Genomic DNA, 24,587 nt, shown 5'->3' with positions numbered 1-24,587 from the left:
ATGTTGAAAAGCATGGGGGAGAGAATGGAACCTTGCGGGACCCCACAGGTCAAAGGCCAGGGGTCCGAGCAGGTGTCCCCCAGCTTCACCATCTGGGAACGACCATCCAGGAAGGAGCGGAGCCACTGCAAAGCAATGCCCCCAAGACCCATTCCCGAGAGCCGCCCCAGAAGGATACCATGGTCGATGGTATCGAAAGCCGCTGAGATGTCCAGGAGAACCAGAAGGGATGCACTCCCCCTGTCTAGTTCTCTGCGGAGGTCATCCACCAAGGCGACCAAAGCCGTTTCAGTCCCATGACCAGGCCTGAAGCCAGACTGTGACGAATCCAGATAATCGGTCTCAACCAAGAATTCCTGGAGCTGAGAAGCAACCACTCTCTCCAGGACCTTGCCCAAAAATGGGACGTTGGAGATTGGCCGGTAGTTATTCAATAATAATGAATCTAAAGTCGCCTTCTTTAAAATGGGCTTCACAATTGCCATTTTAAGGCAAGATGGAACATGCCCTTGCTGCAAAGAGGCATTGATGATACCCGAAAACCAATCAGCCAGCCGCCCACCGGCGAGTTTGATAAGCCAGGATGGGCAAGGATCTAGGATGCAAGTGGTCGCCCTCACCGCTCCAAGAACCTTGTCGACGTCATCAGGCTGAACAAGTTGAAATGAATCCAATAAAATCTGACAGACAGGTGCCTCGGTTACATCCCCTGGTTCTGCACTAATGTCAGCGTCCAAGTCGGAGCGAATTCGAGCGACTTTGTCTGCAAAATGATGTGCAAACTCGCCACATCGGGTTGTCAGGTGATCAGAAGGCCCCTCCTCCTCAGGGGGATGGAGGAGCTCCCTGACCACCTGAAACAACTCTCTTGGTCTATTAGTTGCAGATGCAATGCGCGCAGTCGAGAAAGTCTTTCTGACTGCGCGCATTGCCACGGAGTATGCCCTAAGAGAGGCTTTAGCCCGTGTTCGGTCGGATACACTTCGAGTTCTCCGCCAACGGCTCTCTAGCCCCCGCCTCGTACGCTTCATCACTGCCAGCTCCCCAGTGAACCAGGGGGTTGGTTTGGACCGATGCGACAAGAGGGGACGCTCAGGGGCGATCGTGTCTATTGCCCTAGAGACCTCCGTGTTATAGAGATCTACCAGGACATCAACAGGATCGTCAGCCAGCATGGCAGGAAAATCCCCAAGAGACATCAGGAATCCATCCGGGTCCATAAGTCTCCTGGGGCGGACCAGCTTAATGGGCCCACCACCCCTGTGGAGGTTAGAGGTTACAGTAAGTCTAAAGCTGATCAGGTGATGATCGGTCCATGACAATGGAAGAATTTTTTGCTCTTCCACACTGACATTTCCCTCGTCCGCAACAAAGACTAGGTCCAAAGTGTGGCCAGCTACATGGGTGGGCCCTGATATCACTTGGGACAATCCCATGGTCGTCATGGCAGCCATGAAGTCCAGAGCTGCGCCAGACAGGGCGGCCTCCGCGTGGACGTTAAAGTCTCCCAGCACAACAAGCCGCTGAGACTCCAACACCACATCGGAGATCACCCTCGCAAGCTCTGGCAGGGAGACTACTGTGTCGCGGGGTGGTCGGTACACAAGTAGAAGCCCCAGACTGTCCCGGTTACCCACTTTCAGATGGACACATGCGAATCCTGAAAATTGCGGAACAGGGCACCTGGTCAGGATGATGGAATCACGATAGACCACCGCAACCCCGCCTCCCCGGGGAGATAATTCTAATAGGATTTCCATTGGTGAAAGCAATAGACAACCACAGGTCGCTATTTATCAGCCAGAGGAGTGATGTAAGGAATAAAGATGCAAGATACATCCATTCTACTGAATGTGTTTAAGGCTCGTTGCCACAACTTGTCTTGGATTCATAGAATTCCAGGGCTGGAAGAGACCATGGGGCCCCTGGTCCAATCCATGGAATCACATACAATTCACCATCGGAAACCTGTGCGTTTCTCTACTTCTGAAAATGCGAAAAGGAAAAATATGCAGAAAACATGGCATCCTTTTGCAATCTTTGGTCCCATGTGCCTCCTTCACTTACGGCTAACAGCACGCGGTCTCGCTCAATGAGATCGGCCAATTTGTTGAGAAGCCTCCCTCGGCTCACGGCATCCATTTGCCGCCATGGGGATCCTCTTTGGAAAGCCGCCTTTGCTGCTTCCACGGCTTTGTCAACATCAGGCTGCAAAACAAAGTCCAGGAAAGAAGAGAACAGTCAAGGCATCCCTTCTGGACAAAACCAGTTTCTTCCCCAGCAACAGGGGAAGAGGCTCCTTCTTCTGCCACCCTATTATCCAACAGTTTCGCTTATCCGACATTCTGCCCACCAGTTTATGTCGGATAACCAAGACTCTACTGTACTTGTATAACATTTCACGTGGAAGTAATAAGAGCACAATCACACTAAATTCAGATTGTGGTCTAGCGAGGCAAAATCTTTAATTTTCATCCTTGTCATACAAACACCTCTTAAGTTATTTTTTGTCAGTATAAACCATATATAATCTTATCTCTTTTCTGGATAGAGTTACAAGCTTGGTAGATGCAGGGAATGCTGTGTATGGAGCATATCTTGATTGCAGTAAGGCCTTCTTCAACAAAGTCCCCCATTACCTTCTAGCAAGCAAACTAGTCAAATGTGGGCCAGGCAAAACTACTACCCTGTTTCCCTGAAAATAAGACATCCCTGGAAAATAAGACCTAGTGGAGGTTTTGCTGAATTGCTAAATATAAGGCCTCCCCTGAAAGTAAGACCTAGCCAAGTTTTTGTTTGGAAGCTGGTAAATATACATACCATAGAGTGTTGTACATGGAAATAATGGTAATAACAAGAGATTCTTGATAGGATTCACAGTTTGGTTATGCTGGTTTGTGATGACAACTACTGTACAGTATATAATGTTCATTTTTTGTTCAACAATAAATGTGAATTCTTCTTCATGGAAAAATAAGACATCCCCTGAAAATAAGACCGAGCGCAGCTTTGGGAGCAAAAATTAATATAAGACACTGTCTTATTTTCGGGGAAACACGGTATTAGGTGGATCTGTAATTGGTTAAGCGGTCGAACCCAAAGGGTACTCTCTCCCCTATGGTTCATCACCCCTATGGTTCTTCGTCTTGGAAAGAAGTGACTATTTCTGCCAGACCTTGAAACTAAAAAGGCTAATCAATGCTAATCAAGGGGATCAACAACAACCTTCACATTTGCTTCCAAAAAACAAGAGTTCTTTCTCCCACCTTGGACTTTCCACAGATATATAAACCTCACTTGCCTAGTTTCCAATATACCTCACAAACTCTGAGGATGCCTGCTATAGATGTGGAGGAAACATCAGGAGAGAATGCTTCTGGAATATGGCAATACAGCCCGGAAAACTGACAGTAACCATGAAAGTCTTTGACAACTTTTCCCATGTTTTTATGATAGAACCAAGTAGGAAATGACATTGATAACCCAGGAACAAAAATCGTGCCATTGACTAACAGAGTAGTCACAATAACTCTAGGGCAGGGGTCCCCAAACTAAGGCCCGGGGGCCACATGTGGCCCATTGAAGCCATTTATCCGGCCCCCACGGCACAAAGGCAGAAGGGGGTTGGGCTAAACAACTCAAGGGTTCTCTTCTTCTCTTCCAATTATTATTATTATTATTATTATTATTATTATTATTATTATTATTATTATTATTATTATTATATGACACAGCAAACAAGATAGATATGCTGGATTTCGTTTCACAAAATCACAAGTCAAACACTTCCCAAGTGTCTAGGACTGTGTGATGTAAAAGGGTGGCCTTTTGCAGTTGGCAGATCATAATTTTGTTAATGTCTATTGTTTCCAAATGCTGGCTGAGATCTTTTGGCACAGCACCCAGTGTGCCCATCACCACCGGGACCACCTGCACTGGTTTCTACCAGAGTCTTTGAAGTTCAATCTTGAGGTCCTGATAGCGGCTGAGTTTTTCCTGTTGTTTTTCGTCAATTCGACTGTCACCTGGGATGGCAACATCAATGATCCAAACCTTTTTCTTTTCAACAACTGTGATGTCTGGTGTGTTGTGTTCCAGAATATTATTATTATTATTATTATTATTATTATTATTATTATTAACATTGAGGCTGAGAGGCCATCTGTCAGGGGTGCTTTGCTAGTGCTTTTGGTGCCCAAAGGCAGAAGGGGATTAGACTCAATGGCCCAAAGGGTCTCTTCCAACCCTCTTTATCATTATTATTATTATTATTATTATTATTATTATTATTATTATTATTATTATTATTGCTTGTTGGCCAACTATAGTCCTGCCCTCCAACAGTCCAAAGCAGGGGTCCCCAAACTTTTTAAACAGGGGGCCAGTTCACGATCCTTCGGACCGTTGGAGGGCCGGACTATAGTTGGCCACCGAGCAATAATAATAATTAACAACAACAACAACAACAACAACAATAATAAAAAAGAGGGTTGGAAGATACCCTTTGGGCCATTGAGTCCAATGCCCTTCTGCCTTTGTGCATCAAAAGCACAAGCAAAGCACCCCTGACAGATGGTCAACCAGTCTCAATGTTAATAATAATAATAATAATAATAATAATAATAATAATAATAATAAAAAAGAGGGTTGGAAGAGATCCCTTGGGCCATTTAGTCCAACCCCCTTCTGCCTCTGTGCACCAAAAGCACAAGCAAAGCATCCCTGACAGATGGCCACCCAGCCTCAATGTTAATAATAATAATAACAACAACAACAACAACAATAATAATACAGGGTTTTGGAACACAATACTCCTGACCTCACAATCGTGTTAAAAAACAAAGTATGGATTGCTGATGTTGCAATACCAGGTGACAGCACGATTGAGGAGAAACAACTGGAAAAGCTGACACGATATGAGGATTTAAAGATCGAACTACAAAGACTCTGGCACAAGCCAGTCAAGGTGATCCCAGTGGTGGTCGGCACACTGGGTGCAGTACCTAAAGACCTTGGCCTGCACTTAAACACAATCAGCGCTGACAAAATCCCCACCTGCCAGCTGCAGAAGGCCACCTTACTGGGACCTGCACGCATTATTCGCCGATACATCACACAGTCCTAGACACTTGGGAAGTGTCCGGAATATGATCCAGTACAACAGCCAGCAGAGTGTCTGCTGTGGACTCATCTTGTTGTGTTTCAAATAATAATAATAATAATAATAATAATAATAATAATGCCCTTGGGTCATTTAGCCCAACCCCCTTCTGCCCTTGTGCCATGGGGGCCGGATAAATGGCTTCGATGGGCCGCATCCGGCCCCTGGGCCTTAGTTTGGGGACCCCTGGTCCAAAGGATCGTGAACTGGCCCCCAGTTTAAAAAGTTTGGGGACCCCTGCTCTAGGGTTTAGCCATTGACGACTAAAGCAGTCAGAGTAACTGCAAGAGTAAGGAGTTTGCCTTCCAGAGAAGCAAAGCCCAGAGCAGGTGGCTCAATGCTCTCCATGGCCAGGACATTCCCCGTCCCTCACTAGGATGTGACTGCATTTGGCCCTGAAGATGGATTTGACCTTCATAACTCCTGGTGGATTAGCTGGAATATCGGCAATGTGGTTTGAGTTATTTTACAGCTATTCCGTTTGCACGAATGGAAACACTTGGCTGAAATTTCTCAATGGAAAGCAACGTCTTCGGTTGCATCAATTACGGAGAGGTCCAAAGCAAAACCAACGCTCCGAGAAGGGAACTATGGGCAAGGCTGGAATTCCTGCCTTAATCCGCCTCGTGTTTAATCAGTGTTGCCTTACACGGGTGCCATGATACCGAGAGCGACAACTTGGGGTGGGGGAGAGCAGGGAAGATTCGGCCCACCGCAGCTGCCACCAGGCGCGGATCGGAATGCAGCACGGTTTTCAGCCCAGGGAGGAGAGCGGCAGTTGTGCCATGTCTCTGCAAAAGAGTGAGTGGCTTGTTTTGGAACAGAGGGCACCTCTACACTGTGGAATAGATGCGGTTTGACACCCCTTGAACTGCCATGGCTCAGTGCTACGGGATCACCAGAGCTGTCGCTTGGAGAGGCATCATCACTCTTGCGCAGAGAAGGTGAAAGACCTTGGAAAACTACAACATGATTCCATAGTATTGAGCCGTGGCAGTCCGAGTGGCCTCATTTCAGACATAACGACAAGCCAGGTCTCAAGCTGAAGTTTCCTTTCAACACAACTATGCATAGTTTTATCAATATTTGTATGTATGTTTTTATCTTTTACAATTTTATCTTGTAAATCGCCTAGAGCAGGGATCCCCAAACTTTTTAAACAGGGGGCCTGTTCACAATCCTTCGGACCCTTGGAGGGCCGGACTATAGTTGGCCACCAAGCAGTAATCATTATTAATAGTAATAACAATAATAATAACAACAACAATAATAAAAAAGAGTTGGAAGAGACCCTTTGGGCCATTGAGTCCAATCCCCTTCTGCCTTTATGCACCAAAAGCACAAGCAAAGCACCCCTGACAGATGGCCACCCAGCCTCAATGTTAATAATAATAATAATAATAATAATAAAGAGGGTTGGAAGAGACCTGTTGGGCCATTTAGTCCAACCCCCTTCAGCCTCTGTGCACCAAAAGCACAAGCAAAGCATTATTCATTCATTTATTTATTTATTTATAGCATTTATATTCTGCCCTTCTCAGCTCGAAGGGGACTCAGGGCGGATCACATTGCACACATAATGACAAACATTCAATGCCATAACATAGAACAGAGACAGAGATGAGACGCAGGCGCGGGCAGGCCTCGAACTCATGACCTCTTGGTCAGAGCGATTTGTTGCAGCTGGCTGCTAACCAGCCTGCACCACAGCCCAGCCTCTGACAGATGGCCACCCAGCCTCAATGTTAATAATAATAATAATAATAATAAGGATTGTAAGAGAAGAAGAAACCCCTTGTGTCATTTAGCCCAACCCTCTTCTGCCCTTGTGCCGTGGGGGCCGGATAAATGGCTTCAATGGATTCCCCCGGGCCTTAGTTTGGGGACCTCTGGCCTAGAGCATCTTGGATGGAGGGCGATTAGTAAGTAATTAAATGATGATGATGATGATGATGATGATAATTGCATATGCTTTCCCGATCAAGAAAGAACAGACCTTGTCCCCCTCTTCGATATCACAGATCTTCTCGCCCTTTGAAGGGTTAAAGGTGGGGAATTTCTTCCCACTCTTCGACTCATGCCACTCATTGTTAATGAAAATCTAGGAAGAGAGAGAAAGTAAAGGCATTGTTAGAAAAACACATAAAACCACTTTTCTTCCTGAGCGGCTAGTTTTCTCTGTACATCAGTGTTTCTCAACCTTCCTAATGCCGTGGTCCCGTCATACATTTCCTCATGTTGTGGTGACCCCCAACCATAACATTATTTTCGTTGCTATTTCATAACTTTCATTTTGCTGCTACAGTAGAGTCTCACCTATCCAACATAAATGGGCCGGCAGAACGTTGGATAAGTGAATATGTTGGATAATAAGGAGGGATTAAGGAAAAGCCTATTAAACATCAAATTAGGTTATGATTCTACAAATCAAGCACCAAAACATCATGTTATAGAACAAATTTGACAATACGCAGTAATGCTATGTAGTAATTACTGTATTTACGAATTTAGCACCAAAATATCACAATGTATTGAAAACACTGACTACAAAAACACTGACTAATAAAAGACAGACTGCATTGGATAATCCAGAACATTGGATAAGTGAATGTTGGATAAGTGAGACTCTACTGTATTATGAATTGTAATATCAATATGTGGTATGCAGGATGCATTTTCATTCGCTGGACCACATTTGGCACCAATACCCAGATAAGTGAATGTTGGATAAGTGAGACTCTACTGTATTATGAATTGTAATATCAATATCTGATATGCAGGATGCATTTTCATTCACTGGACCACATTTGGCACCAATACCCGATACATCCAAATTTGAATACTGGTGGGATGGGGGACTGAATTTGTTATTTGGGGGTTGTAGTTGCTGGGATTTATAGTTCACCTACAATCAAAGAGTATTCTGAACTCCACCAACAATGGCATTGAACCAAACTTGGCACACAGAACTTCCATGACCAACAGAAAATACGAGAAGGGTTTGGTGGGCCCTGACCTTGAGTTTTGGAGTTGTAGTTCACCTTCATCCAGAGAGCACTGTAGACTCAAACAATGATAGATCTAGACCAAATTTGGTATGAATACTCAATATGCCCAAATGTGAACACTGGCGGAGTTTGGGGAAAATAGGCCTTGAGATTTGGGAGTTGTAGTTGCTGAGATTTATAGTTCACCTACAATCAAGTAGCCCCTTGAACCCCACCAATGATTAAATTGGGCCAAACTTTCCACACGGAACGCCTATGACCCACAGAAAATACTGGGGGGATTTAGGTTCCTAAGACCATCAGAAATATGTGTTTTCTGATGGTCTTTGGTGACCCCTCTGAAACTCCCTTGCGACTACGCCCAGGGGTCCCGACCCCCAGGTTGAGAAACACTGCTGTACATGAATTTCTTAAAAGGAGCATATTATGGAGCATACTATCACCACTTCAGGTTGAGAAGAACTACCAAAAAACAAATGAATCTCTAAACTTTTAGATCTCTACATGCTTTGGAATTCAGCTCTCTTATTTCACTATGTAGCACGATTTTTGTTACTGGGTTATCAATGCCATTTCCTAATTGGTTCTATCACAAAAACATGGGGAAAGTTTATTAAACTGCCAAAACTTTTTGTGTGTGGGAGGGACATCCTCCTGCAGCACATTTTGCTATAGTTTTTCAGTGAATATCTCATCAAGTCTCAACCCAGTTCAGCCACAAAAAACCAAGTTTCGGCAGAACATTGGATAAGCGAATATGTTGGATAGTAAGGAGAGATTAAGGAAAAGCCTATTAAACATCAAATTAGGTTATGATTTTACAAATTAAGCACCAAAACATCATGTTATACAACAAATTTGGCAGAAAAAGTAGTTCATTACACATTAATGCTATGTAGTAATTACTGTATTTACGAATTTAGCACCAGAATATCATGATATATTGAAAACATTGACTACAAAAATGTGTTGGATAATCCAGAACGTTGGATAAGCGAGTGTTGGATAAGTGAGACTCTACTGTACTTTCAAAATAAGCACTACACAATTAAGCAGGAAATAACACTTCCAACAATTTTTCCCCAATTTTTGTTACATAGTATTATTAATAGCCATATTGACTGGGGAATTGAAGTCCAAAGTATTTGGTCAATAATATTTACTAATAGTTACTATTGTTCTGGAGGAAGTCATCATTATACCAAAAAGGGTATCAAGACTATCCAAAGCACGCCTCCAAACTTACAAGAACATTACAGCAGGTAGAGCCATAATCGTCAACTTCCAGCCACATACTGTAATTTGAAATCATGCCTTTGCATATATTTTCTCTATCAAAGGGCATATTTAAATATGGAACTGGATTATCACAAGAAAGGCACACATTGCACTATGTGCAAACCTTCCCAAAAGCATGGTTCAGATAGACTTCAGCAGCCGTTTCTTTATTCAGTGAACAACAGGCCCTCTGTATCTGCTAGGAATGCCGAAGTCCATGGGTGCTAAAAGTCCCATTGTATACAAGGTTGTGTTAAATGGTGTCCCTAATATAAAATGGCAAAATCAAGGTTTGCATTTGGGAATTTCATTTTTAAAATTCAAGCCATGAAGAGCTGAATTTGTAGATAGGAGGGCCAACTCTATTTTCTAATCAGCCTTTTCCTTGTAAATACTCAAGGCATTATACCTTGTCCTCAAACAGTGCTTTTTGGGGACATTGAATTATTATTACAGTAGAGTCTCACTTATCCAAGCTAAACGGGCCGGCAGAAGCTTGGATAAACGAATATCTTGGATAATAAGGAGGGATTAAGGAAAAGCCTATTAAACATCAATTAGGTTATGATTTTACAAATTAAGCACCAAAACATCATGTTATACAACAGATTTGACAGAAAAAGTAGTTCAATACGCAGTAATGTTATGTTGTAATTACTGTATTTACGAATTTAGCATCAAAATGTTACAATATATTGCAAACATTGACTACAAAAACGGCTTGGATAATCCAGAAGCTTGGATAAGCGAGGCTTGGATAAGTGAGACTCTACTGTATTTATTACATCACAAAAGCAGGTATTTTAAAAAGGTAATGGTAAAGGTAAAGGTTTTCCCCTAACTTAATGTCCAGTCGTGTCCGACTCTGGGGGTTGGTGCTCATCTCCATTTCTAAGCTGAAGAGCCGGCGTTGTCCGTAGACACCTCCAAGGTCATGTGGCCGGCATGACTGCATGCAGCGCTGTTACTTTCGCACCAGAGCAGTACTTATTGATCTACTCACATTTACATGTTTTCAAACTGCTAGGCTGGCAAAAGCTGGGGCTAACAGCAGGTGCTCACTCCGCTCCCTGGATTCGAACTTGCGATCTTTCATTCTGCAAGTTCTGCAGCTCAGTGCTTTAACACACTGCGCCACCAGTGCACCCTTTGTATTTTTAAAAACATAATGACAAATCATTCGTTGATGCCACAGCATCTGTTGTGACATAACTTGATGCTTCTCAACCATCAATAAAAGTTGTCAGCAACATCAAGCACTGTGAGCCACTGCATTATACAAGAAAACCATAAGACAGAAGATTTATCTGCAAATGAGGCAAATAAAATACAGATATTACAGCATATCAATAGTTCTCTGCAAAATCAGACATCAATACCAGCCTCTGTTTAAAAGCCTCCAAAGAAGGAGTCTCCACCACACTCTTGGCGTGAAGATATATGTATATCTTTATGTATGTATGTATGTGTGTGTGTGTGTATGTGTATATATATATATATATATATATATATATATATATATATACTAGCTGTGCCCGGCCACGCGTTGCTGTGGCGAAGTCTGGTGGTATGGGAAATAAAGTATTGAGGAATTGGTGGTAGTTAAGGTAAAGGTTTTCCCCTGACATTAAGTCCAGTCGTGTCTGACTCTGGGGGTTGGTGCTCATCTCCATTTCTAAGCCGAAGAGCCAGCGTTGTCCGTAGACTCCTCCAAGGTCATGTGGGATGACTGCATGGAGCGGCGTTACCTTCCCGCCGGAGCAGTACCTATTGATGCACTCACATTTGCATGTTTTCGAACTTCTGGGTTGGCAGAAGCTGGGGCTAACAGTGGGGGCTCTCTCCGCTCCCCCAGTTCAAACCTGTGGCCTTTTGGTCCAGAAGTTCAGCAGCTCAGTGCTTTAACACGCTGAGCCATCAGGGGATATTATTTCCTAAAGGTTGTGAATATACAATATTTCTGATTGTTTTTTTTTTGTCTGTTGGAGGCAAGTATGAATGCTGCAATTAGGAAAAATGATTAGGATGTAATGGCCTTGCAGCTTTAAAGCCTGGCTGTTTCCTCCCTGAGTGAAGTTTTTGTTGGGAGGTGTTAGCTGGCCCTGATTGTTTCCTGTCTGGTATTCCCTTGTTTTCAGAGTGGTGTTCTTTGCGATATTTTATGTGCTTCTACTGTCTGTGGCCCTGAGAAAACAGGATTTGCCAGACTTTGATGATGGGAATACTTTGTTGGGAGGTGTTAGCTGGCCCCGATTGTTTCCTGTGTGGAATTCCCCTGTTTATTTACTGTCCTGGTTTTAGAGATTATATTGTTCTGCATTATTCTATCCCAGTAATTATTTCATATTAAAGAAGAATCTCACTTATCCAACATTCGCTTATACAATGTTCTGGATTATCCAACGCAGTCTGCCTTTTCATAATCAATGTTTTTGTAGTCAGTGTTTTAAATTCATTGTGATATTTTAGTGGTAAATTTGTAAATACAGTACAGTAGAGTCTCACTTATCCAACATAAACGGGCCGGCAGAACGTTGGATAAGCGAATATGTTGGATAATGAGGAATTAAGGATAACCCTATTAAACATCAAATTAAGTTATGATTTTACAAATTAAGCACCAAAACATCATGTTAGACAACAAATTTGTCAGAAAAGTAGTTCAGTACACAGTAATGCTATATAGTAATTACTGTATTCATGAATTTAGCACCAAAATATCACGATATATTGAAAGCATTGACTACAAAAATGCGTTGGATAATCCAGAACGTTGGATAAATACTACATAGCATTACTGCGCATGGAACTACTTTTTCTGTCAAATTTGTTGTATAATATGATGTTTTGGTGCTTAATTTGTATAACGATTACCCAATTTGATGTTTAATTGGCTTTTCCTGAATCCCTTCTTATTATCCAACATATTCACTTATCCTGCCGGCCTGTTTACATTGGATAAGTGAGACTCTACTGTATATTGATAATCTTAAATTATCTGCTTAGAACTGGATTATATGAGGCCCCTTCTTCACAGCTGTATAAAATGCACACTGAAGTGGATTATATGGTAGTGTGGAGTCAAGATAATCCAGTGCAAAGCAGATAATATAAGATTATAAATGGGTTATAAAGCTGTGTGGAAGGGCTTTGAATCTACACTGCCATATAATCCAGTGCAAATTAGATAATCTGTGGAAGAAGTCTAAGTGAGGCCTAAATCGGCCTGTCCCCTAACTGAAACCTGGCTGTCCCTTGGTTGCTAGGCAACCAAGTGGGCAGAGATTAGCCCTCTAAACTGGCAGCAATTGGATAAAAAAATTATTGCTCTCCCTCTAATTAGGACTTTATTTTTCTTTTCTTTTTGTTGTATCAACCTTGAGGCATGGATGATGGGTTGTGTTGTCAAATTTTGAGGTTGGGGGGCCTGTACTTTTGTTGTTTTGTGAATTGCCGTGATGCCATCACTCTTTTATATATATAGATATATATTCAAGCCATGGATAGTTGAATTGTACTAGGTAATAGGTACTTGGAGATAACCACCAGCTGCAGGTCCGTGATAGAAAACAGTCTCAAAAGACTACCTAATGATAGGAAATAATCCACGCAGCCAACCATCTCAATAGTTTACAATGATAATACAAATGCAAAGTGCATGGTATAAATCCTCATGAATTATAAGCATGTATGCAAAAATATTACACATCACTGCTTTGCAATCCCTTACTTCCAAGCTGAGAAAAGACATGACACATGGATCATTTGCAAAGCATTCCTTCCAAGCTTTGGGTAGCAAAATCGTATGGGATATATCTTTAATTTGAAGAGTTTCCCCATTTAAAAATTGGGAGGAGATACCTCTAAAGATGTTCAAAAACATTATTATTATTATTATTATTATTATTATTATTATTATTATTATTATTATTTGACACAGCAAACAAGATAGATATGCTGGATTTCGTATCACAAAATCACAAGTCATACACTTCCCAAGTGTCTAGGACTGTGTGATGTATTTTAGGATGATGCCCGAAGATCCCAGTAGGGTGGCCTTTTGCAGTTGGCAGATCGTAATTTTGTCAATGTCTATTGTTTCCAAATGCTGGCTGAGATCTTTTGGCATGGCACCCAGTGTGCCGATCACCACCGGGACCATCTGAACTGGTTTCTGCCAGAGTCTTTGAATTATTATTATTATTATTATTATTATTATTATTTGATACACAGCAAGATTAGTACACAGCAAACAAGATCAATATGTTGGCTTTTGTATTCAATCACACGTTGGGTGCTTCCCAAGTTTCTAGAACTGTATGATGCATCGGCGAATAATGCATGCAGGTCTGAGTAGGGTGGCCTTTTGCAGCTGACAGATGATAATTTCATTAGTCCCAATTGTTTTTAAGTGCAGGCCAAGGTCTTTAGGCACTGCACCAATGTGCTGATCACCACCATTATTATTATTATTATTATTATTATTATTATTATTATTATTATTATTATTACTATTATTATGACACAGCAAACAAGATAGATATGCTGGATTTCGTATCACAAAATCACAAGTCGAACACTTCCCAAGTGTCTAGGACTGTGTGATGTATTTTCGGATGATGCGTACAGATCCCAGTAGGGTGGCCTTTTGCAGTTGGCAGATTGTGATTTTGTCAATGTCCATTGTTTCCAAATGCCGGCTGAGATCTTTTGGCATGGCAGCCAATGTGCCGACCACCACCGGGACCACCTGCACTGGTTTATTATTATTATTATTATTATTATTATTATTATTATTATTATTATATTTATACCCCGCTTTATCTCCTCCTTGACAGACTAGAGAGATGGGCCAAAACTAACAAAATGAAGTTCAACAGGGACAAATGCAAGATACTTCACTTCGGCAGAAAAAATGGAAATCAAAGATACAGAATGGGGGACGCCTGGCTTGACAGCAGTGTGTGCGAAAAAGACCTTGGAGTCCTCGTGGACAACAAGTTAAACATGAGCCAACAATGTGATGCGGCTGCTAAAAAAGCCAATGGGATTCTGGCCTGCATCAATAGGGGAATAGCGTCTAGATCCAGGGAAGTTATGCTCCCCCTCTATTCTGCCTTGGTCAGACCACACCTGGAATACTGTGTCCAATTTGGGGCACCACAGTTGAAGGGAGATGTTGACAAGCTGGAAAGTGTCCAGAGGAGGGCGACTAAAATGATTAAGGGTCTGGAGAACAAGCCCTATGAGGAGCGGCTTAAAGAGCTGGGCATGTTTAGCCTGCAGAAGAGAAGGCTGAGAGGAGACATGATAGCCATGTACAAATATGTGAAGGGAAGTCATAGGGAAGAGGGAGCAAGCTTGTTTTCTGCTGCCCTGCAGACTAGGACACGGAACAATGGCTTCAAACTACAGGAAAGGAGATTCCACCTGAACATCAGGAAGAACTTCCTCACTGTGAGGGCTGTTCGGCAGTGGAACTCTCTCCCCGGGGCCGTGGTGGAGGCTCCTTCCTTGGAGGCTTTTAAGCAGAGGCTGGATGGCCATCTGTCGGGGGTGCTTTGAATGCGATTTCCTGCTTCTTAGCAGGGGGTTGGACTAGATGGCCCATGTGGTCTCTTCCAACTCTACTATTCTATGATTCTATGATTCTATGATTCAAAGGGGACTCAAAGCAGCTTGACATTAGCACAGAATTTAAAATACACAAATATACAAAATAATTATTTATATCCAAAACATCATCATCATCATCATCATTATTATTATACTACTTTTTTCTCTATTAACAGAGACCCAACACGGCAAGCTGTACTGAAAGTAATACTATATAAAACTTAAAAATGACAAACACTATCCTTAGCTTTTTTAAAAATATATATAGTTTCAATATTGAAAATGTGTTCTGATTTAGAGGTACATCTTTTCAACCCAATATATTATTTTATAAAGCTAAATTAGCCCATGAATGGGTTGCAAGTTGCCAGAGCGCTAAGGCCTTCTTTCAGAGGCCCGCATGCAAAACCTCCGCACAAGCCATTCAGGGCAAACATTCATCCTTAAGCTCTGCCTCCAGCAACGGCAAAGGAGCCGCTGAGTTGGTAACCAAAGATGCTTGCAATCCTAACAGTGTTTTTACAGTTGTTGCTGAAGAAGCGTTTCTGCCCGGAGTTTCATTACGCCGGACCCATCTCACGGCACCTGCTGCTTCTTCTCCATCTCCTTCTCCTTTTTTGCACTTGAGACATATACATGCTTAAACATGCGGGTATAAATAAATATAATAATAGTAATATTTATGTGTGTGTGTGTCAGGAGTGACTTGAGAAACTGCAAGTCACTTCTGGTGTGAGAGAACTGGCTGTCTGCAAAGACGTTGCCCAGGGGACACCCTGATGTTTTGGAAGTTTTTACTATTCTTCTCTCATGTCCCCTCATGGAGCTGGAGCTGATGGAGGGAGCTCATCCGCGCTCTCCCCAGGTTGGATTCGAACCAGCAACCTTCAGGTCAGCAACCCAACCTTCAAGTCAGCAGTCCTGCCGGCACAAGCATTTAACCCACTGCACCACTGGGGACTCCAATAACAATAATAATAACTTAAAGAGGATTTAAAGATCATTATGCAACAGACTGCAAAGACTCTGGCACAAGCCAGTAAAGATGGTCCCAGTGGTGATCGGCACACTGGGTGCAGTGCCTAAAGACCTTGGCCTACACTTAAAAACTATTGGCTCTGACAAAATTACCATCTGTCAGCTGCAAAAAGCCACCCTACTCAGATCTGCACTCATTATTCGCCAATACATCACATACAGTACAATCTCACTTATCCAACACTCGCTTATCCAACATTCTGGATTATCCAACGCATTATTGTAGTCAATGTTTTCAATACATCGTGATATTTTGGTGCTAAATTCGTAAATACAGTAATTACTACACAGCATTACTATGTATTGAACTGCTTTTTCTGTCAAATTTGTTGTATAACATGATGTTTTGGTGCTTAATTTGTAAAATCATAACCTAATTTGATGTTTAATAGGCTTTTCCTTAATCTCTCCTTATTATCCAACATATTTGGCTTATCCAACTTTTTGCTGGCCCATTTACTTTGGATAAGCGAGACTCTACTGTAGTTCTAGACACTTGGGAAACGCCCGATGTGTGATCCAATACAACAGCCAGCATAGTGATCTTGTTTGCTGTGTACTAATCTTGTTGTGTATCTAATACAGGGTCCCCAAACTTTTTAAGCAAAGGGCCAGTCCACAATCCTTCAGACTGTGTAGGGGCCGAATTATCATTTGGGGAAAAAAACCGAACAAATTCCTATGCACACTGCACATGTCTTATTTGTAGTGCAAAACAACAACAACAATGAAAGAACAATACAATATTTAAAAATGAAAATAATTTTAACCAACATAAACCTATCAGGATTTCAATAGGAAGTGTGGGCCTGCTTCTGGCCAATGAGATAGTCAGGTTAATTAGGATTGTTGTTGTTGTTGTGTGTCTTCAAGTCATTTCAGACTTTGGGTGGGCCTAAGTCCAAAATTATTTATTTATTCATTTACTACATTTATTTACTACATTTATATCCCACTCTTCTCACCCCGAAGGGAACTCAGAGCAGCTGTATGTACATACAGTATATTATATTATTAGCATAGCACAATATTAGCATTATACTATATTGAACTATACCACTATACTGTAATGTTATATGTAATATATAACATATAATTAATATTATTATATCATATTATTGTTAGTATTGTATTGTATAAGATGATAATATTATCAATATTATATGTATATACAATATATTATATTATTAAAACTGATATAAAAATATTATATTATAAATGAGGGCGGGGGCCAGGTAAATTACCTTGGAGGGCCGCATCTGGCCCCCGGGCCTTAGTTTGGGGACCCCTGATGTAATACTACTACTATTACTACTAATAATAATAATCAAGGAGGGAATAATGTAGCTCTCCAGCTGTTGAGGAAGAGTGGCTTGCTTGGAGCAACTGGGAATTGCAGTCAAACATCTGGAGCATCATGTGATTCCCATTTCTGCTGTAAACCTTGCAAAATGCACGTAAAGAGCTTTTGCATTTGCAGAATGGAAGAATGCAAGGTTTTTTTTATTGCAAAAAAACCCCAAACCTCACCCATAAACAATAAACTGACTAGTGAAATAAAATGTAAAAAGGGATGAACGAAAATAAATGACATTGAGGTAATACGGGGCAAATTCTTAGACTATATATTTGTCCAATTTTACAGATAAACTCCTTGCAAAGGTCTGAGAGCCCCCCTGCAAACATGGCCTCCGCTTCCATCGAAGGCACGATTTCGTTCGGAGACATGCACCATTTACAAAGAGGGAGATCCTCCATGTATAAAAACATATTGGTCAACTAATGCTGAAATACCGCCTGCCAAATCTGATAAGAAGGGATTCATTTAAAAATGGTTGTTCCTTCCAGTTTGGAAATTAGCCAGACTTTTCAAAGTTTGCCTACTTCCCTCCCAGAAAACTCAAACGAACATTGCTCGCTCAGCCGAAACATAGGTCGATACATCTTATGAAAAGTTGTGGTTTTGTTATGAAGTGTCTTCTGCTCTTTGCGCCAGATACAGTTTCACAATGTCATCGTAAGTTAGGAAACAAGTTAATTCAGCCAAAGAAACCCAACCGCATTGTGTCATTTTCAATTGATTCGATGCTTAGACCATATACACAACGTTTCCCACACATACCCAAACAAATAAGATTGTTCAATACAAAACGAAATGTTATTTCCAGAGAGTCTACGTACTTTTGTTTAGAAAAGTTTGGGCGAGTTCTTATGGGAAATTTAGGTTGACATTTGAAAGCAATACTTAACTCATATTATGGAGCCATAAAATATCTCCACTTCCTTGAACTAGCTTCGTTCAGGTACTGTTCTCTGTTGGGTTTTAAATTTTAAATTTATGCTCTATCCTATTGTATATTAATCCTTGTACCATGTATTTCAATATCTGTATTATTTAGCAATGTCTTTTAATATATGCATCTTACTGTATGTATGTAATGATGATGTGTTTGAATGGTTGTAAACCGTCTTGAGAGAGAGGCAGGTAAGAAAGGAAATGTATAATTATTGTTGTTGTTCTTGTTGTTGTTATTTTGCTCTAAAGGAAGAACTTTGGTCCATACATCAATGAATAAGTGTATTAACTCTACAATGGAAATATGACCCTTGTCTTTCAAACATATGCTTGTTTTCCACATCTTTAGGGCAAGAAAAAGACAATTTCAATCTATTGGGAAACCGGACCAATGTGTCCCATTATGAAAGTCCCAAATGTCTAGTTTAGGAAGGGCTGTTAATGTAAAACAAATACCCAATAGATACACTTTTAGTTAAAAGTGAAAAGGGCACGTCATCCACGCAGATCCCAACATTTATCATAGGCGAAAATGCCGAGTTATCTTGATCTTTCAAAAGCAAAACAATAGTTACATATGGGCCGTTGGGGAGAACAGGCGTATTCGTAAGCCTTGGCATTTGTTAGTGAAATGAATTTAAGTCTCTTGCAAAAGACGTGGCTGGCAAGTTTGCAAGAGACTTCCATTCATTTCTCGAGCAAACGCCAAGGCTTACGAATACGCCCGTTCTCCCGGCATTATTTGCAATTTGACCTAAAGGTAGGAAATGGCATTGCCTCTAAACCGGCTGGACATGTTCAATGCATTGGCTTGAACAGATCGATCTCAAAGCAATTAGGAAAGTGTTTGTTTCGAATATTATATTTTTCCCGAGGCCATGCCATTGATCTATCCCGGCCAAAATAAATGGCTGTGAACTAGAACGCCTTATATTGCCATCAAGTGTAATTTGATCGCAGCTTTGAGTCCCCTTTGGGGAGATAAAACAGAGTACAAATAATATAATAATAATATATTAAAATATAATAATAATGGGAGCAATAACTTGCAGAAAGGGCTCCCGGACCTTGTAAAACTACAACTCTCAGGATCCCATAGCATTACATACACACAGCATGGCTGTGTGTTTGTTTATGTTTTAGTAATGCTACAACCCGCCTCGAGCCGTGAGGAGACATGGACAAGAAATAAATCCATATTATTATTATTATTATTATGACACAGCAAACAAGATAGATATACTGTATTTCATATCACAAAATCACAAGTCAAACACTTCCCAAGTGTCTAGGAAGTGTATTATTATTATTATTATTATTATTATTATTATTATGACACGGCAAACAAGATAGATATGCTGGATTTCATAACACAAAATCACAAGTCAAACACTTCCCAAGTGTCTAGGAAGTGTTTTATTATTATTATTATTATTATTATTATTATTATTATTATTATTATTATTAGGCCAAGTGGTACCAAACTGTGTTACTTCTACAGTGTAGATAGACCCCACCAATGCCTACCAAAAGCCTCCTGTCCTTTAAAAATGATTGGTAATTTAATGAGGCACCAAAGACCTTATAAAACTGCGACTCCCAGGATTCTATAGCATTCCAAGTGGTGATAAACTACACTCAAGGTAGATTTCCCCTATCTAAACATGGAGCACATCTACACCAAGAAAATACATGCACTTGAAAATCTCTTTCACTGCTGGGAGTTGTAGTTGTACAAGGTCTGGAGCCTTCTCTGCCAAACTACAGCTCCTATCAGCCAGGGCAGCGAAAGCAGGATCCAAGTGCATTAAGTCTGTAGTGTGGATGGCACAAGACAGCACACCAATATTCTAATAGTTCTTCTGTGCCTTTAGAAAGTTTGGAAAGTTCAAAGCCAAGAGCTCTTAAGGACTAGTAGTTTAATCTTAAAGACTAGAAGCTTGAGCTTAACAAATAGAAGCTTGACATTGAGGACTAGAAGTTTGATCTTAAGGACATGTTTAGCCTGCAGAAGAGAAGGCTGAGAGGAGACATGATGAGGGTCATGTATCAAGATGTGAGAGGGAGTCACAAGGAGGAGGGAGCAAGCTTGTTTTCTGCTGCCCTGGAGGACGTGGAACAATGGCTTCAAATTACAGGAAAGGAGATTCCACCTGAACATTGGGAAGAACTTCCTCACTGTGAGAGAGAGTTGTTCAGTAGTGGAACTCTCTGCCCCAGGGTGTGATGGAAGCCCCTTCTTTGGAGGCTTTGAAACAGAGGCTGGATGGCCATCTGTCGGGGGTGCTTTGAATGTGATTGTTCTGCTTCTTGGCAGGGGACTGGACTGGATGGCCCATGAGGTCTCTTCCAACTTTAGGATTCTATGATTCTATGACTAGAAGCTTGGTCTTAGGGACTAGAAGTTTGGTCTTAAGGACTAGAAGCTTTGATCTTGAGAACTGGAAGCTTGGTCTTAAGGACTAGATGCTTGATCTTAAGTACAAGAAGCTTGGTCTTAAGGACTAGAAGCTTGGTCTTAAGGAGTGGAAGCTTCATCTCAAGGACTAGATGCTTGATCTTAAGGACTAGAAGCTTGGTCTTAAGGATTAGAACATTGATATTGAGGATTAGGAGCTTGGTCTTAAGGACTAGAAGTTTGATCTTGAGGACTAGAAGCTTTGATCTTGAGAACTGGAAGCTTGGTCTTAAGGACTAGATGCTTGATTTTAAGGACAAGAAGCTTGGTCTTAAGAAGTGGAAACTTCATCTCAAGGACTAGACATTTGGTCTTAAGGACTAGATGCTTTGTCTTAAGGACTAGAAGCTTGGTCTTAAGGACTAGAAGCTTGTTCTTAAGGACTAGAGGCTTGATCTTGAGGACTACGAACTAGGAAGGTTGATCTTAAGGACTAGATGCCTGGTCTTAAGGACTAGAAGCTTGGTCTTAAGAATTAGAACATTTATATTGAGGACTAGGAGCTTGATCTTGAGGACTAGGAACTTGGAAACTTGATCTTAAGGACTATAATCTTGACCTTAAGGGTTGGAAGCATGATCTTAAGGACTAGAACCTTGATCTTAAGGAATAGAACCCTGATCTTAAGATCTAGAACCTTGATATTGAGGACTAGGAGCTTGATCTTGAGGACTAGGAACTTGGAAACTTGATCTTAAGGACTAGAAACCTGGTATTACGGACTTGAATCTTGGTATTAAGGGTTGGAAGCATGATCTTAAGGACTAGAACCTTGATCTTAAGAACTAAAACCTTGATATTGAGGACTAGGAGCTTGATCTTGAGGACTAGGAACTTGGAAGCTTGATCTTAAGGACTAGAAGCCTGGTATTACGGACTATAATCTTGACCTTAAGGGTTGGAAGCTTGATCTTAAGGACTAAAAGCTTGATATTGAGGACTAGGACCTTGATCTTGAGGACTAGGAACTTGATCTTGAGGACTAGAAGCCTGGTCTTAAGGACTAGAATCTTGGTCTTAATTGTTGGAAGCTTCATCTGAAGGACTAGAAGCTTGATCTTACTTTGGTGGTGCTTTTCCTGCATGGCAGAAGGTGGTTGGACTAGATGGTCCGTATGGTCTCTTCCAACTCGTATGATTCTATGACTAGGAGCTTGAGCCAACTGCGTTAAGTTTGCAGTGTGGATGGCACAAGACAACACACCAATATTCTAATAGTTCTGTGCCTTTGGAAAGTTTGGAAAGTCCAAAGGCAAGGGCTCTTAAGGACTAGAAGTGTGATCTTAAGAACTAGAAGCTTGGTCTTGAGGACTAGAAGCTTGATACCGCGGAGTAGAAACTCTTAAGGACTAGAAGCTTGGTCTTGAGGACTAGAGCCTGAACTGCCGCCCTTACCTGGGTGAAGCGGACCTGCAGGCTCCGGAGGGGGCGGGGCAGGGTCGGGGGCGCCTCCTTCTCGGGCTGCCCGTTCACCAGGGTCCCGTTCAGCGCCGCAGCCATGTCGCCCGGAGATGCAGAAGGAGATGGACCGAGAGGAGAGACGCCGAGCAGGAGCCGCGCCGCGCCCGGGCTGGCCCTTTAAGAAGGCGCCGCTCCCCGGACAGCCCCTCCCCGGCCGCGCTCCCCATTGGCTGCGCGCAGAGAAGCCCCGCCCACACGCCGCCCATGTGCCTCCTGAGCCGGTGCGGAGAGACATCCGATAGAGAGACGGAGAGAGAGATCAGATAGGGAGAGAGAGAGATAGGCAGATAAGCAGGCAGATAGATAGATAGATAGATAGATAGATAGATAGATAGATAGATAGATAGATAGATAGATAGATAGATAGATAGATAGATAGATAGATAGATAGATAGATAAGATAGGCAGGCGGATGGATGGACGGATTGATAGGCAGATAGATAGGCAGATAGATAGATAGATAGATAGATAGATAGATAGATAGATAGATAGATAGATAGATAGATAGATAAGAGGGAGGCGGATGGATGGATGGACGGATTGATAGGCAGATAGATAGGCAGATAGATAGATAGATAGATAGATAAGAGGGAGGCGGATGGATGGATGGGCAGATAGATAGATAGATAGATAGATAAGAGGGAGGCGGATGGATGGATGGACGGATTGATAGGCAGATAGATAGGCAGATAGATAGATAGATAGATAGATAGATAAGAGGGAGGCGGATGGATGGATGGGCAGATAGATAGATAGATAGATAGGCAGACAAACAGATAAGATTGATAAATAGGTAAGACAGGCAGGCGGATGAATGGATGGATAGATAGGCAGATAGATAGATAGATAGATAGATAGATAGATAGCCAGATAGATAGATAGCCAGATAGAAAGAAAGAAAGGCAGATAGATAGATAAGAGGCAGGCGGGTGGATGGATGGATTGATAGATAGGCAGATAGATAGATAGATAGATAGATAGATAGCCAGATAGATAGATAGCCAGATAGAAAGAAAGAAAGGCAGATAGATAGATAAGAGGCAGGCGGGTGGATGGATGGATTGATAGATAGGCAGATAGATAGATAGATAGATAGATAGCCAGATAGATAGATAGCCAGATAGAAAGAAAGAAAGGCAGATAGATAGATAAGAGGCAGGCGGGTGGATGGATGGATTGATAGATAGGCAGATAGATAGATAGATAGATAGATAGATAGATAGCCAGATAGATAGATAGCCAGATAGAAAGAAAGAAAGGCAGATAGATAGATAAGAGGCAGGCGGGTGGATGGATGGATTGATAGATAGGCAGATAGATAGATAGATAGATAGATAGCCAGATAGATAGATAGATAGATAGATAGATAGATAGCCAGATAGATAGATAGCCAGATAGAAAGAAAGAAAGGCAGATAGATAGATAAGAGGCAGGCAGATGGATGGATTGATAGATAGGCAGATAGATAGATAGATAGCTAGATAGATAGATAGCCAGATAGAAAGAAAGGCAGATAGATAGATAAGAGGCAGGCGGATGGGTGGATGGATTGATAGATAGGCAGATAGATAGATAGCCAGATAGATAGATAGCCAGATAGAAAGAAAGAAAGGCAGATAGATAGATAAGAGGCAGGCGGGTGGATGGATGGATTGATAGATAGGCAGATAGATAGATAGATAGATAGCCAGATAGATAGATAGCCAGATAGAAAGAAAGAAAGGCAGATAGATAGATAAGAGGCAGGCGGGTGGATGGATGGATTGATAGATAGGCAGATAGATAGATAGAAAGACAGATAGATAGATAGATAGATAGATAGATAAGAGGCAGGCGGATATATGGATGGATAGATAGATAGGCAGATAGATAGATAGATAGATAGATAGATAGGCAGACAGATAGATACATAGATAGATAAGATAGATGGAGAAATAGATAAGTCAGGCAGGTGGGTGGGTGGATGGATGGATAGATAGGGAGATAGATAGATAGATAGATAGATAGATAGATAGAGAAATAGATAAGATGGACGGGTGGATTAATAGATAGATAAGATAGATGGAGAAATAGATAAGTCAGGCAGGTGGGTGGATGGATGGATAGATAGGGAGATAGAGAAATAGATAAGATAGGCAGGTGGATATACAGACAGACAGACAGACAGACAGATAGATAGGGAAATAGATAAGATAGACGGGTGGATAGACAGATAGACAGATAGATAGATAGAGAAACAGATAAAATAGATGGATGGATAGATAGATAGAT

At 41.5% G+C, this 24,587-nt stretch overlaps 1 protein-coding gene across 1 annotated transcript in view; it reads right to left on the bottom strand.

The window, feature by feature from the left end:
• aldh1a3 (aldehyde dehydrogenase 1 family member A3) overlaps positions 1 to 22,422 on the bottom strand; it is a 43,897-nt gene extending 21,475 nt beyond the window's left edge. Inside the window, exons 1-3 of the mRNA XM_062963091.1 lie at positions 22,251 to 22,422; positions 7,158 to 7,262; positions 2,068 to 2,208 (exon numbers count right to left, since the gene is read on the bottom strand). Of these exons, the coding sequence (XP_062819161.1) occupies positions 2,068 to 2,208; positions 7,158 to 7,262; positions 22,251 to 22,355 (351 nt within the window). The 5' untranslated portion in view covers positions 22,356 to 22,422. The remainder of the gene's footprint in view (positions 1 to 2,067; positions 2,209 to 7,157; positions 7,263 to 22,250) is intronic.
• Between the last annotated feature and the right edge of the window lie 2,165 nt (positions 22,423 to 24,587).

This window comes from Anolis carolinensis, unplaced genomic scaffold, assembly GCF_035594765.1.
Source record: "Anolis carolinensis isolate JA03-04 unplaced genomic scaffold, rAnoCar3.1.pri scaffold_11, whole genome shotgun sequence".
Taxonomy (NCBI): Eukaryota; Metazoa; Chordata; class Lepidosauria; order Squamata; family Dactyloidae; genus Anolis; species Anolis carolinensis.
Note: the sequence above shows the minus strand (reverse complement) of the source record. Positions and strands in the feature narration are given on the sequence as shown.